The sequence below is a fragment of the Eleginops maclovinus genome, chromosome 19 (assembly GCF_036324505.1).
Source record: "Eleginops maclovinus isolate JMC-PN-2008 ecotype Puerto Natales chromosome 19, JC_Emac_rtc_rv5, whole genome shotgun sequence".
NCBI lineage: Eukaryota > Metazoa > Chordata > Actinopteri > Perciformes > Eleginopidae > Eleginops > Eleginops maclovinus.
Genome location: NC_086367.1, coordinates 15,700,252 through 15,715,437, shown reverse-complemented (window position 1 = coordinate 15,715,437; position 15,186 = coordinate 15,700,252). Strand labels below are relative to the sequence as shown.

The 15,186-nt window shown below is 42.5% G+C and overlaps 1 protein-coding gene across 1 annotated transcript in view; it reads left to right on the top strand.

Moving 5' to 3' along the window:
- pacrg (PARK2 co-regulated) overlaps window positions 1-15,186 on the top strand; it is a 125,734-nt gene that overhangs the window by 55,364 nt on the left and 55,184 nt on the right. The window contains exons 3-4 of the mRNA XM_063909713.1: window positions 8,266-8,437; window positions 13,476-13,625. Coding sequence (XP_063765783.1) covers window positions 8,266-8,437; window positions 13,476-13,625 — 322 coding nt within the window. The remainder of the gene's footprint in view (window positions 1-8,265; window positions 8,438-13,475; window positions 13,626-15,186) is intronic.

Genomic DNA, 15,186 nt, shown 5'->3' with positions numbered 1-15,186 from the left:
CCTCTCTTCTGACTTGATTACACTCTGCCTGTGTGTTGTCAAGCTCGGCTGCTGAGCTGTAATCACTAGGATCTAAGGGCAGAGGCCGTGGCTCCTAAATAGACAAGACACGCACGCAATCCCACCAGTAGCTGGCCAGCTGTGACCATTGCTAGGTCATTGGAAAGGCCTATATGTCACGCTGACACACAACAGGCCGACACATTACCCTGAGATAAGGGGAACCCCAGATATGAAACCCGTTGTATCACTTATTTACCCCCTTAACTCTAGTTATGTTAATGACTCCCCGTATACCTCTGCCTCCTGCTCCCCTTCACTGTTCTGGCCTACTTCTATCACACAGGTTGCCATGCTGGAGTGCACACACACAAACACACACAGCTATCACAGTGAGCAGAATCCTAATCTTTATTTAGATGCTTCACCTTAAGAATTAGAGCAGGTTCCAGACACCTTTTACAGATCACTGCAACCATTGACGCCTGGGTTGGACTCACTTTAGGAGTATTTTATGAGCTGTTTATGTTTTGTGCAGCAAAAACAGTCTGAGCTCATTAAAACAGTTTAAGATGTGGGAAAGTAATTGGTTTGACTTGCTTTCTGATATATAGGAATACAACTTTTGTTCAATTGGAGCACAAAAGCAGACTGAATTCATTCTTTGTACCATATGTAAACAAAGAAACAAAAACCTTTTGATGACGTCTCTGTACGTAAATAGAGCTGACATTTAAAAAGTTGGACATCTTTAAAATGCGTTTGTACATTTTTTAATCAACTGAATTTATGGAAACTTGTGGAACTCATTGAAATAATGTTCCCGCCATGCGAGATTTATGAAAGGAACATCTGCCAAGGGTTGTCTTAATCTTGGTCTACAGCGTTAAAAAAGCACAATCTCAACAGGGACACTCTAAACAAGGTCACTGTTTCAATTACTCCAGCTCATTTTTATTACTAGAATAACACCATTCTGCTTTTAATCCTCGACAAACCATTTTGGGACTTCTGGCCCCGACCGTGTGCCTAAATAATATTCTTTTTATCTGTGTGTGTGTGTGTGTGCGAGGTAGGTTCACAGAAAATTCATAACTCTGTTACCTGGTTTTGAACTCTCTTTGAAGACTCAAAATTGTCTCATCCCGCTTGTGTTAGGTATCATTTCAATTGACACCATGCACTTTACTACTAGTGCTTTGAATTGAGCATACTTGCATGCGTGTTAGATGGAAACAGCTGTCAGGGGAGATAGCGGGAGTGACTCACTCCTCTTTTTCCCATTTATCTATTGCCTATTCCAGACTTGCTCCTCTTATTGTGACCTCCAAGAAAGTCAAAATATCCCGTTCATTTTCCTTCGTCTTTCTTTATAACATTCACAGTGACTGCATGCAGCATTGTGACTAATATTTTAGAAATGTTATGGCCAGAGTCTGCTTTGCACCTTGGGTTGGATTAGAATGAAAAAAATCATCAGTATCTGTGTGAGCGGCGTGCTCATGACCATTTCTGAATTTTCAAGAGGTGTATCATAAAAGCTGTTTACAAAAGGGGAATTTAAATCTGTGAGCAGGAGATGTAGCATCTCAGCACACTAATAAATTACATCTTGAATCCACAACTGTCTTTTTGTTTAGTTTACTTGACAACAAAAAGCAACATTTACATCCAAGCTTGTTTGCCAAGGACAACACAATGCAGTCCAGGATGCATTCTGTTCCTGTGTTCACTTAATTAACGAGGAAATGTGCTAACATCTGAATGCAGAAAGGGGCTCATGGATTTTTTAGAAGCTCAAGTAGAGGTGGGAGAAGTACTCACATTTTGCACTTGAGTAAAAGTAGAAGTACCAGAGAGTAGGAATACTCTGTTACAAGGAAAAGTCCTGCATTGAAAAGGTTACTGAAGTAAAATTAGAAAAGTATTAGCACCAAAATACACTTAAAGTATGAAAATTCAAAATACTCATATGCAGATTTGTCCATTTCAGAATAATATATATGATATGTTTTATAATTATCGATGCAAGTGTTATCAAAGCTGGTAAAGGTGCAGCTAGTTTGAATGAGTACTATACTACTGCAGGGTAGCTTGTTAATTTACTTGACGTGTAAATAAAGTCTGAGTTAAGGGTTGATTGTGTTTCACATCATCAATCCTAATCTGTAAAGTAGCTAGTATTAAATAAATGTAGTGCAGTAACGGTACACAATTTACCTCTGAATTGTAGTGGAGTACAAGTACAACGTAGCATAAAATGGAAGTACTCAAGTAAAGTACCTCAAAGTTGTACTTAAGTATAGTAGGCCTATTTGAGTAAATGTACTTCCCTCCTCTGAGCTCGAGTTAACAGCAACCTTCAGTGAGGCGGGCACCAGCAGTCTTTGTCGCGGATAGAGCCAAATCCACAACCCCCTCAATGAGTTTCAAAGGTTCCAAGCTCTCAACAGTTTATAACACCATGACAATAAATGATCTAAAGGTTCTATGCTGTTGTTCTCAAACCAGGCAAACTTTTAAAAGTTAAATTCACCTCGATAAATGGCTTCAATTGGGAGCTGAGTAACTTCTCTGGCTGTCCTTTTTGCTTGTTTCACGGACATCATTATTTATAAACGTGGTCCTTTCTCTGGCCAAGTAGCAACAGAGTCCAAACTGTGGTGTTTGCAGCTGGAACTTAATGGAGCTGGAGGCTGGCCTTGTGAACAGTGTGTGGATCCAAAAGAGACATTTCATGGCAAACTGTTCCAACGAGAGATGAATAAACGGGTTATTGCTTTTCCACAAAGTCGGTGTCATGTTCGCGGTGATTCGAGCTGCTACTTATTGAATTGCAGTGCTTCCTTTACTTTCATTTAACAGCCTGGGTCCCTACAGGAGGGAAATTAAAACTAAGATTGCAGTTTGTTAAGTCTCATTGTTCCTCCATCAACAACATTTTTAATACATGATATTGCAACATTAATATTCAGCTAAGGGCAATCCAAGATGGGAAATCAGAAGGATGCTGATGTACAGCTACGGCCCGTCCACACAGTTCACAATGCACCTTCCCATTCACTTTGAATGGGGTGATGTCAAGCGTTGCCGAACTGCATTGTGATATAGTTGTTTCGCTTTGGCTCCTGTTGCTCGTGGTGAAAGTTGAGAAAAGTTCAACTTTTCAAGCGTCGACAGAAGCACCAGCCAATCAAACCCGCGTATGCAAATATGCCAGCACAAGCGCTAACCTATCAAACCGTGTGTATGTGTGTCAAGGGTGGAAGATTAATTTGATTGGTTGTTGGTCGCGTTAACCGCAAGCGCCAGACACGCCCACCAGCAAGTGTCAACGCAACGGAACCTTGTGTATGCTGCGCTAGTCTTCATTTTTTTTTCTCCAGGAGAGAACGGAACACATGTATGACATGCTGATCACACACAGGCTTTTAGAAACTGACATGTTTTTCTCAGTGAAACCACATGCCAAGTTGCACCAGGAAGTCAAGACTGCGCTGATGAGTGATAGGAATTCTGTTGTGGTATGTTTTGTTATTTTGGGAGCTTGTTGACTCATGCCTGCCTCCTGCATGCCGATAACATAGGTATTACTTTAACGCATATCTCCTTTCAGAGTGTGAATATCTTTAGCAGACATGCCACACTTTCGAAATGCTGTTATATGTGACTCCTGCATTCCTTTTTTTGTCTTGCATCTTTCAGCAGAACTAATGGATGTGTGTTTGGCCATAGTGACTGAATGACTCACAGTGTAAGCAGCACCAATAGGAAGCCTGTTCTCTTAAAGCTGGAGTCATTGGCAGTGTCTATAAACAGAAACCTGTACTTGTGTTTACAGAAAGCTGAATCCAGGTCAAGTCATTATGGCTTCATCAATTAAAATAGCACCGTGTCTCACAGCTGTCTCACCACCTGTTCTTCACCTCCAAGACGTGCTTTAAGGAAGGCTACAGGCAGCAACTGATTAGCTTAGCTTCAGTAATATGACAGACTTTTGACTGAAATGGAATACGTTGTGTCAATTAGAGCGAGGTAGGTATAAATAGTCGGGAGGTATGAAATAAAGTGTTTGTCGCATCAAATGCAGAGCTGTAGAATGTAACGACGCCCTCCATCCACACACAATAACTGTAAAATAATAAAACACTCAATAGTAAAGCATTCAATAAAAAGTTAACTTAGCATCACTATCATAAATCACAAGAATATGCAGTGAGAAAAAACCTCAGGCAGAATAAGATATAGATATAATAACTTGGTAGGAACAGACGAGCAGAATATACAAAAATCATTTATGGAAAGAAAGGTAAGTTAATAAATCTGGAAAGGTGGGCCTTCATTTGGTTGTTTTAAATATGAAAATGCTTAATTGAATCTCCTTCCACGTGTTTAAAAAAAAGATTTATTGAACATTTTAACACAGATATTTGAGAGAGAGTTGTTTTCCTTCATGTTCAAAAGGGGAAATGAGAAGCATAAAAATGTTTATATTCCTACCCCCTGTTGCGAACATTGCTCAGTGAAATCAGAGTTCAGTTCATACTCGTCGGTGGTCGTGATATTTAACTCGTTTTTAAAAAATCATAAAAATCATCTCTTTGTACATATCAGAAAATAAGTCAAATAATCTTTACTCTCTGCTCCATAGCTTCACTGTGATAACTGGACTTAAACCACACTGTACATTTATATTCTATTTAATATTCCATACCTTGCACAATGTATATATATTATCCTGCTTTATTTTTTGTGTACATTTTTAGTCCGACTTATTTTTAATGTTATTTTATTTCTATTGTAATGTACAATGCCTTGTCTTTATGTTGCTGCAACACAAACATTTCCCAAATCGGGTTCAATAAAGTACTTCTATCTTCTATCGATCTACAGGTAAACCAAAACTATCAAAGAAAAGAATCATCCGGATGTCATCGTTCCTGCTCATAACCATTTAAAATGTGGTTTCTGAATAGTTTTTTAGTTTAAATAAAGTTGCACAGTTTTTCAGCTCATCATTACAGTTCCACAGATTAACACCCTTAGTTGTTCTGCAGTGAAGTTGGGAATTTGTACGTATAGGTGTTTTTTTTGAATATGCAGTTTCCTCTCAGCATGTGTTTGTTTTCTCTCAGTGTGAACAGTCCCTGAATACTCATGTTCAATAGTAACACAACTAGCCTTTCAGATCTGAAAACAACAGTTGTAGTTCTACAGTTGGAACAGCCAACTAGTGGCTCCAAATCACATTCGACCTAGTCCATACCAATCATTTCAGGAAGAGACCCAAAAGACACAAATAAAACACACAGACATTTCCTCTCATTCCCTGTGTTGCTTTCACACTGTATCTTATCCCGTTGAATAGCCGCTGTATGAATCTGCCTTTAGCTTATTCAACACAAATGCATCTTCCACACTAGCCCGATAGCTTATCATTTCTGAGAACACACATTGACTGTTGAAATTCATACACACATCCACCCATATATGAATTCACACACACTCCCCCGCACACAAATCATGTCCAGCTTTGTGTGTTTAAAGTGGCAACCTGCTGTTTTGGTTGCTGCTGGTCTCCTGTGCCTGTCAGGGGCCGCTGCTGCTGTTGTTTAATGAGCAGAGGCTCTCCTCCCAGCTCTGAGTCTGGTCTGTTTCTGTTGCTGCGTGTCTGCTTTTGCCGCGCTGACCAGAGGAGACATGCAGGTCTGTGTCCCAGGGCTAATTGCCGCTTCTTGGCTGTCTTTCTGTGCTCCGCTCTCATTGACTCCCTGAACTCCAGGGGGATTCCCACAAGCACCCAAAGACAAACAAACCTGGGCGGACAATCGATAACGGATGCAAGAGTTACCGCTCAGTGCAGCCGCTGATTAAGATTCCCCGGAAGTGTGTGTGTGTGTGTGTGTGTGTGTGTGTGTGTGTGTGTGTGTGTGTGTGTGTGTGTGTGTGTGTGTGTGTGTGTGTGTGTGTGTGTGTGTGTGTGTGTGTGTGTGTGTGTGTGTGAAGGTGTTTGCTGATTGTCCCCGCTCCTTCAGTGCTAACTGGAATCTGCAGCCAGTCCCTAAGTGCTTGTTTATGTGATTTTGATTAAGCGCAGCACCGAGTTCAGAGGCATCCTCAAAACAACAGCATATTAATGCTCCCAGGTAATTACTGCCACATCCCAGGTTCACAACCGGGGGGGGGGGTCTAAATGTGGTACCTGATCTACCAACAGTTTTTTTCAAAACAGCTTTTATCCGTTTTTATGAGGTGTCTTTCTGTTTGTGATATATCAGGGAATAAAAAAAAAGCAGAAAAAATATCATGTTTTTACTGTATCATCAACATCATCATCTTCATCATCCCATAATTACGAGTCATTAGGACAGGCTATTTATACTCATTCGAAATGGATGAACTAAAGTAATAGTACTAATTAATGTCAAAAAATTCTGTGATCAAACAACAGGTGTGTAAGATCGTTTCTGTACCCAGATTTTGAAACCAAATGACGTTTTACTCGCCACGTCTCTTCACATACAGCTACCGGAATAAATTAAGAGACCACTCCAAATGTTTCTTAAATCTTTATCTCCACATGTATGGCAGCCATTCCAGTGCCTGTTGAATTCCAACACAGAGAAATGTTGTCAATAGTTTATAGATTACAATACTAATAATTACATGTATCTCAAAGACATACCTATAAATAATAAAACCAGACAAACTGATAATGCTGAAGTGGTCTCTTATTTTTTTCCGGAGCTGTATATGTCCAAACATTATATCTGTCCCTGTGTTCTACTGATTGCTGTGGGCTAGCTAGTGAGCGATGCCGTGCGTTAGTGTCATCTCGCCTCTCCTCACCATCTCCAACCCTCCAATCCCTCTGCTCTGCTTCTCTCAGAGCTCATGTTTGCTTTTGTTCTAGTCTCCCGCCCGCCTGACTCATAATGATGATCTTGACCAGGCGTAATGAAAGGTCAAGGTTGGCCCTGAAAATTGCCTCAAAACAATCAGCCTCGTTTCTCTGCGCTAACAGTGTGAGCTCTCTCCGTCTCTTTCGCCATCTTGCCATCTCTCTATTTTTTTCTCTCTCCTTCCACTCTCTGTGTTTACCCGGGAGGTTGGGGAGAAATTGACAGCAGAGAGATGGGAGGGAGGGGGAGGGGGTCTGCCCTGCTTTGAAGTCCCTGCTCTGACCAGCGGCTAGGCGAGGACTGGGGACTTGAAAGCACCAAGCACCACTGCCTGGTTGACATTTCAGCACAGACCAGCGTGACCCAGCAGGGTGTGTGTGTGTGTGTGTGTGTGTGTGTGTGTGTGTGTTTGTGTCAGTGTGTGTGTGTATGGACAAAAGAGTGTCTCCTTATGGCTTGAGCTGTCCTCAAGGACTGCTGATTGCTGGAGGCTATTTGCCTCCACACCAAAGGGATTACCTTTCATTACATGAAAACAGAATCTCCCATTCAACCTCTAACCCCTCTCTCAACAATAGCGCCTTTGGGATGCAGTGCCACAGCTGATACCCCTATTAGAAACACACACTCCAGACAGACATTGCCACATGAACATGTTATATGATTTTTAGAACACACACACAAGGCTCAAGGACGGCCTCCTCTGGGTCAGCTGTTCCTTCCAGCCAAGTGTGCCTGAGTGGCTCTCCTCTGATGGCTTCACACACATGAAAGACTTCACTTTAATGTGTCACACTGTACCCGCGCACTCAGCCAAACAACATCAAAGCCTGCCCGTGGCCTGTTAGCCGGACCAATGTCTTAATCTGCCGCCTGATTGCGTGTGTGTGTGTGCCTTTCTGTCTGTCCTATGAATGGTGTAAACAGGTGTTAACATGTCAGCCCACAAGATGCCACATGCCGCTGTGTCATGATCTCCCGAACAGCTGTCCCCCCCGCTGATTTGTGCGTGGGTGTAGCAGGGTGAGTGTGTGTGGGTTTACTGTAAGGGTTATAAATGGCTGCAAGTGGAGCTTTAGCCCTAGATATTTCGCAAAGCCAAGGACAAACAAGGGAAAGGGCGAATAATGAAGAGGAGCTTTATGGCAATAACGGATTTCCTTGAAAACTCTTGGAAATTTCACCGGTGATATTTGATTTAGTTGGCAGGGAGAGACACCAGCAAATAAAAAGTTCATCCCTGCTGCTAGCTAAAGTCCCCATCAACAGCCATAACAAATGTCCTCGAGCAAAGAATAAAACCCTTCCCTTTTCCGTCTCTCTGGATTAAAGCTGTAATGCAAATGTAAATCTCTGTCCTCAGGTGGAGATCGAGAAGCTGGACTACCACCACTACCTGCCTCTGTTCTTCGACGGCTTATGTGAGACGGGTCATCCATACGAGTTCTTCGCCCGCCAGGGAGTCCATGACATGCTGGAGCACGGAGGCACCAAGATCCAACCCGCCATCCCCCAGCTGATCATCCCCATCAAGAGTGAGTGTGGGAGGGCGTCTGCTCTTACCGTTTACAAATCACACACATTTTACACTCCACAACCCAGTGTGTGCTGATGTCATTTTACCTCCACTGTGGTACCCAGCCACGGAAAGGAGCAAAATGCTTAGTGTTTGCCTGAATACAGCTCTGTGGATATGCAATTCTTTTATAATATAATAAACCACACAGGACCATTATCACAGTTGTTCAGCTATAAAAAATCCAGCAATTATTCAATTCACTTCTGCAGAAAAATATTTCTACTATGTTATTCATTTAAATTAGTTTAACCTATAACTAAATATCATTCATGTTTAATGAGTGGCTGACTGCCAAATGATTTACCCAGTGAGAGTTCAATTGCAGCCTTAATAAATATTGATGTCAATATTTCATTATTTAATATTTTTATGACAGCATCATTACATTTTGATTATCGTCTGCTGAGCCCAGACAAACCACAAGTCTAAAAGATGTTCTTTGTTTCTTAAAGTGTAGCCTTAAACAAATCAGAAAGCAATAACACACATAATTGAATAAAAGGCTTAGGTTTAGTAGGAAATATGAGGTCTTATAAAGATAATCGCTGTAATTTCTCTCAAAATTAGCATAGTTTAAAAATACTTGAGAATACATTTAAAATAATAGTGTTATCAATATCAAATGTAATGTTCGCTTTGATGTAATATGGATTTATATATATTGTTTTAATATATTCTATTCCATCCCTGTCTCTACATACTGCATCTTTAATAGCCATAGGTGCGACATGCTTTGCCTGATATAGACTCACCTGTCTCACACACTTGCGCCACAACAGATGCTAACATTACCATGCGAGCTGTCCTGTGACTAGTCCTAATTTGGTTTCACAGTCACACGGTTCCTATTATTACATTAACCCTCAGGGCAACACGTCCCTTTTGCATTTGCCGGAAGAACGTAGAGTCTAAAAGCATGCCCAATAATCTGCCGTGTGCAATGCAGTGACGAACCACATTTAACTGTGTCATCGTGGTGAGCCTCCTTACCTTTCCACGCCGACAAGTTTTTCCACACAGCCGCATTAGCAGATGGAGATGGGCGGAAAGGTCACGCCTGAGGTCAGAGTGGTCTATAAATACTGGCATCAGAAATTTACAGTGAGTGGGCGAGAAAAGGTTTGTGGTGCGGCGAACACAAGGTGCAGAGAAGTTAAGAGGAATGCAGAGGGTGGCTTTTGTTTGAACATTTCTGCACACACACACACACACACACACACACACACACACACACACACACTGTCTTTGTTTGGCGCCGCGGCCAAGTTGAGTGTCAGTTTCAAAGTGGGAGCCTTTAAGTGGCGCCCGGTGAGCCTGGTATAGTGTTCATGTCATGGGCAGTTGGCTGCCTGTGTGTACGTGTATGTAAGTGTGTGTGTGTGTGTTCTCTGTTTATGTGTGGGTGTGGGGACGTCTGGAGGCGGAGGTGCGTGACGGCCAACACTAGGCACGGCTGTTGGAGACACACAGAGACACGGTGACAGACTGACCCTGGCACAAAGTGTGTCACCGCACTACCCACTGCACTGAGCACACAATGTGACATGCCCAGTTGTGTGTGTGAATGACATTATCTATATTTTTGTCATAATATTCCATATGGTAGAGAAAGCAGTGTTTTAATAAAGTATAAATTAGTTTAATACATTTCATTCCATCATTTTAAAACCAGATCCTAATCGTTGTTTATCGGTGCTTTGCCAGCATCCTCTATCTACTTTGAATATTTGGACAATTGAATGACCATTTTGCCCTTCCCCAAGAGGCTCCCACTTTACACCCGACTTGACATTATGCACAGAGTTGCCGTGACACTCGCTAACTTAGACAGAAGTTTATAAATTCAAACCCCTCAGCAGTTTTACTCATTTTCCTCTCGGCGGCCAGTCCAAAGGTTATGGTTATGCTCCTCATGAAAACACATACTTTGCACTGATAATGGAATTTTAAATGGCCTGCTCCTTATTAACTTCTTGGTTTATTAAAAATCATGCCCGTTTCAGCCATCCAAAAGGCAAAGCCGCCAGTCCATGTCTCTGTTGCAGATTAATTACTTTTCTATGGAGCAGGGGGAAGAACAGGGGATGGCAGGAAAGAGGAAGAAATTTAAAAGCCGTCTGCAGTCTAAAATGGCGAGATATATATTTTTCTCCTCTGACATTAATACATCTTCAATGTGGTTGGCAGGCTCTTATCTGCAGAGTGCCTGAGTCACGTCAGGCCCCGGTGAATTTTGATGACTGCAGGTCACCCAATGAGAATACACAATGAAGGATGCTCTGGCTGACATTAAACTCCTAGGCCCTGCACTGTGACTTTAAGGTGTAAACCCTGGTACCTTCTCCCTTATGCAGGAAACATTTGGGAAAAAATAAGGAATACTTGGATATGGATTCAATAAATATGTGCTTGATTTAATATAAAGGAATAACATGACAATTAATTTGATAAAACATTGAGATTTCTGTAAGGAAAGGCAAAAAAGTTCCCGATCCTGCGGAGCTAAACAGCACCATGACTAAAGAAGAAAGGGTGAATTTAACTGAAATGCTGCGTTTTGGGTTTTCCTTAAATAGGGAGGAGGATTCAGAGTCATGCCTCCATTGAGCCTCTCTTGATTGGCATAACATTTGCTCAGCTTTGGACAAAAATGAGACGAAGATCCTCGGTTACGCCTCTGCACGGGAACGTGTTCTTCTGATCTGCAAAGTGTATTTATATTATGAGCGAGAACATTTCACCACTAAACTATCCACCCTTCGACTGACATCTCAAAGGAAACAGAATACAAGGTCACCACTGTTTTACTTTCCCACTGAATATGAAACAGGTCCGTGCATGAATAGATTATTACTTTATTCAGATGTGTCCCAACACTGGTTTTATACCAGCATTACATCAGGCTCTCGGCCGCCGTCCCTCCCGCTCTCTTAATTTTGTTCTGGTTTTTTTTTCCTCGGCAAGACTAGCATCGATGAATAATTGAACAGTCCCGCGGTCCAAATGTCACAGCAGGGAAAATTGTTTGCGCTGGCTGGTAATTATAATTTCATTGTTTGTTATGTAGGTTTGAAATTCCTGTCATTCCACATTCCACCTTATCTCGGTGATGGCAGATATCACCGCACTTGTCTATCTGGGGAGACACTACGGCAGAGATCGGAGAGATGGCACCATGCACAATACATTCGCTCATTCAGCATCATCTTCTGTGCTCTGTATAGGACTCACACAGACACATAGACACACACACACACACACACACACACACACACACACAGAAAAACTCAAATAGACACAAAACAATGGACCTGATTTTAGTCATTTGCTTACATACATATAAAAATGTTATATATTATGTTATTTTGTAATGTTTTTCCCCCTCAACCTGTCACCCACCTGTTGATTTGACATTATATAACTTTATTTATCTTTCTTGCAGCTCCAGTTCTCATGACTGAGGCTGACATTTAGTTACTGTGCATGCCCGGATGGTTGCGTGTGTATCAGTGTGTGTGTGTGATTGTGACAGCTTTGTATTTGCATATGAGCTGTTTTAACAAAGGCACATGTGGCTGTAATCTGAATGCTTGACTGTAGCACAAGGGTTGTTGTCTTCTCTCGATCAGTCCGTGGTGCTGGGGATAAAAGTGGAAGATACGGACACGCTCCCTGTGGAAGATGGAGGACTGGCAGATGAAGACCGAGCCTCTCTGTGAATTTATGCTGTTGACTGAACAGGCGCTGAACCAAATGAGTAGCGCTGCCTCCAAGTTGATTGTTAAACAGACACTTCATTGCGCTTGTGGCAAAGAGAGCGTTGTCATTATCAACACGACTGAAGAGTAAACACATCTCATCCCTTATGTGTTTCCATTCGTGCTGGGTGGCCATTTGTTCTGTGAGAGTAAATGTGACCAGCCCTCTTGAAAAGTAAGGTGTCAAAACAGAAAATAGGAATAGGAAAAGGAGATAGCGTTTATCTCTGCTCCAGGTTTCGCCAAATCAGCTTTTTGATTTTAGGCCATTTGACCATTCTCCCTCTTTCTTCTTCTTCCTCCTCACTCTCACCTACAGACACACTCTTCTTCCTCCCTCTCTCCATCAACCAGTGTTTCTGCTCATATTCAGTTTTCTTTGTTAGGACTCATTTTTCAGACATCTTGCCTTTAATGTCTTCCAACTGTTTTTTTATTGTTGTTGCTTACTTGCAAAAAAAACCACACTGTGATGCCATTACCATCCCCTTTTTTGTGAAAGTAGGCATCAGATGACAGTTTCATGAAGATAAATAGCTCAGACCTGGGGTTTTTTTCAAACTTGGGTTATGCTGACAGTCTGCACAGGGAATTACCAGCACTCAAGCAAAAGCCCACATAAAAAAACCTTTAAAAAAGCACAAATAAAACAAGAGTAAAGAAGCAGAAAAATATGTCAGTCTTACTTGCTAATCACAGTTATTTTCTAACCCTTTGCCCTCCTCCTGTCACGTCTCTTCATCTCTCCCTCTGACAATTTGTCTTGTGTTGTTTTTCTCCTTCTCTCTTTCTTGATCTCTCCAGCCCTCCGTCTCTCACGCCATCATTCCCTTTTGTTCTCTCTATCAGTGGGAGACGGAGTTAAGTGCAGCTGTAGGCCAAAATAGCCCCGTGATTGGCTCTCACTTACTTCTGCCTCCCTAGTGCATTTGAAATCACTGATTGCAGAGAAGCCATTCTAAATCAAAGTCCAGATATAAAAGAAATGCTTTCAAGGGAGAGGGAGTGTGTAGGGGTTAAGATTTATGTGTAATTTGGCTTTGTGTGTATGCTAAGCCCACTCCTTTGTCCCATATAATTGCAGATGTCAGAATTGCTCCACATTTACTGTACCTGCACCTGCCTGAACAAACAACCCATAAATCTCTGATGGATTGTTTATCCTCGCAGCCCCCCCTTTTTTTGCTCGACCTCTAGCTTTTCACTGACCTTTTGCCCTCTGTTCTTGCCCTCTAGACGCTCTGAACACCAGGAACCGACAGGTGATCTGCACCACCCTGAAAGTCCTGCAGCATCTGGTGATGTCCGGGGACTTGGTGGGGGAGGCTCTTGTGCCGTACTACAGACAGATCCTGCCCATCCTCAACATCTTCAAGAACATGAACAGTGAGTAACAAATGGCTGAGTGTGAATTCAGGGGCAGATGGCGTGTCAGCATGACGAGCGCTCTGCTCTTTTGTGGGGCAGTGGATGTGTGAGTAAGAACGCCCTTTGTGTTATAAATCATTTCTGGTGCTAGGACCGGCCCTACGTCAGTGAGTTGATTAACAACAAACAATTACGAGCCCTTGAAAGGCAGTGATAAGTATTCATGTGCAATGTGGTTTTGTGAAAACAGCTGATTCCACAGAGCTGCTCAGTTTTGGGAGATGCTATGCGGATGTCAAGTGTCTTTTCTTTGACTGTGCATCTTTTGGACATCCAGGCAGAAAGCAACCTGTTTTCTTTTTCTTTTCTCTGTGGAATCCAATGTGTTCGCCTGTCCCTGAATCCTTTTTCCTCCCACCACTTTAACATCCACTTGACAGAGAAGCTCCATCTTGTCCTTTCTGTTGTCAGTCATGCCGTATTGTGCCGTGCTGTCATGGGGGGGGGGGTTGACTTTGTCCTTGCTCTCCCCTGAAAGCCTCTACCTGGGTGACACCAAGAACCTGGGGAGATTGGCATCCGATAGGCAGGGCTCTTTGTATGGCCGTGTCAAAGCACTTAGCATGGTGTGACATGATGCAGGACCATCGAAGGCTTAGAGGCACGGCCAATCCCGAAGGCTGCTCGCCGCACAGTCAGTAGAAAGTGGAGAGTGACATTGTGAATCAATCATTTAAACACAGGCTTTAACAGGAGAAAACACAAGGCGTTAGTCTCTTAATCAATATCCAATTCGAATCTCTTGTCTGTTTAATTCGCTTACATTATCTTTTACTATTTGCTGCGGTCTAAAAACGGAAGAGATAGCGGAGAAAGACAAAGGATGGCGGAGAAAAGCCTGCCTTATTAGCGCCTGGCCGTATGCAAATCTCCTCTGTAAATTAGCTGTCAAATCAATCCCCTAAACCGTTTTGAAGCGTGAGTTCCTCCGCCACGGCGAAGGCTCAGCAGTTGGCCGTTGAACCCCACCAGGAATAGTTTTATCTCTGCCTGGTAGTTACAGGGCCTGTCTACCTGCCTGCCTGCGTGTCTCTCCTCCGCTGGCGAGCATCGATTAAACCCCGAGCCAAACCCCTCACCTGGCAGACGTCCCTGCCGTTGACTTCTCCCACAGAGACTGAAGTCGGGGTGAAATTGGCTAAACATGGCAAGCACTGCATCGGCATCCAGTAGAGTCTCACTTTAAAGTTTGGTTAGAGGTTGGAGCTGAATTATACAGAAAGTTTAACCAAAGTAAAGTATACAAGTTTGTATATTTAAGTAAAAATATAAATGATAGATACACAGGTAGCATATTTCCAGTGTTTGTTCTCCCTTTCTCATCTTGCTCAACACCCACTCCCTGCTAACACACAAAGATACGACTTCAAATGCTTTCTCTTTTGGGGCCCAAGCGCTCTGTGAATCAGAACCCTGTGTTCTTTTTCTCCATAATACGCAAATGTTTCAGGGTTGTTGTTCTCTAACTCTCCTCCTCTCGCTGTGTGCGCCTTTGTCTCGCGTCTGTTTTATGCGGCTT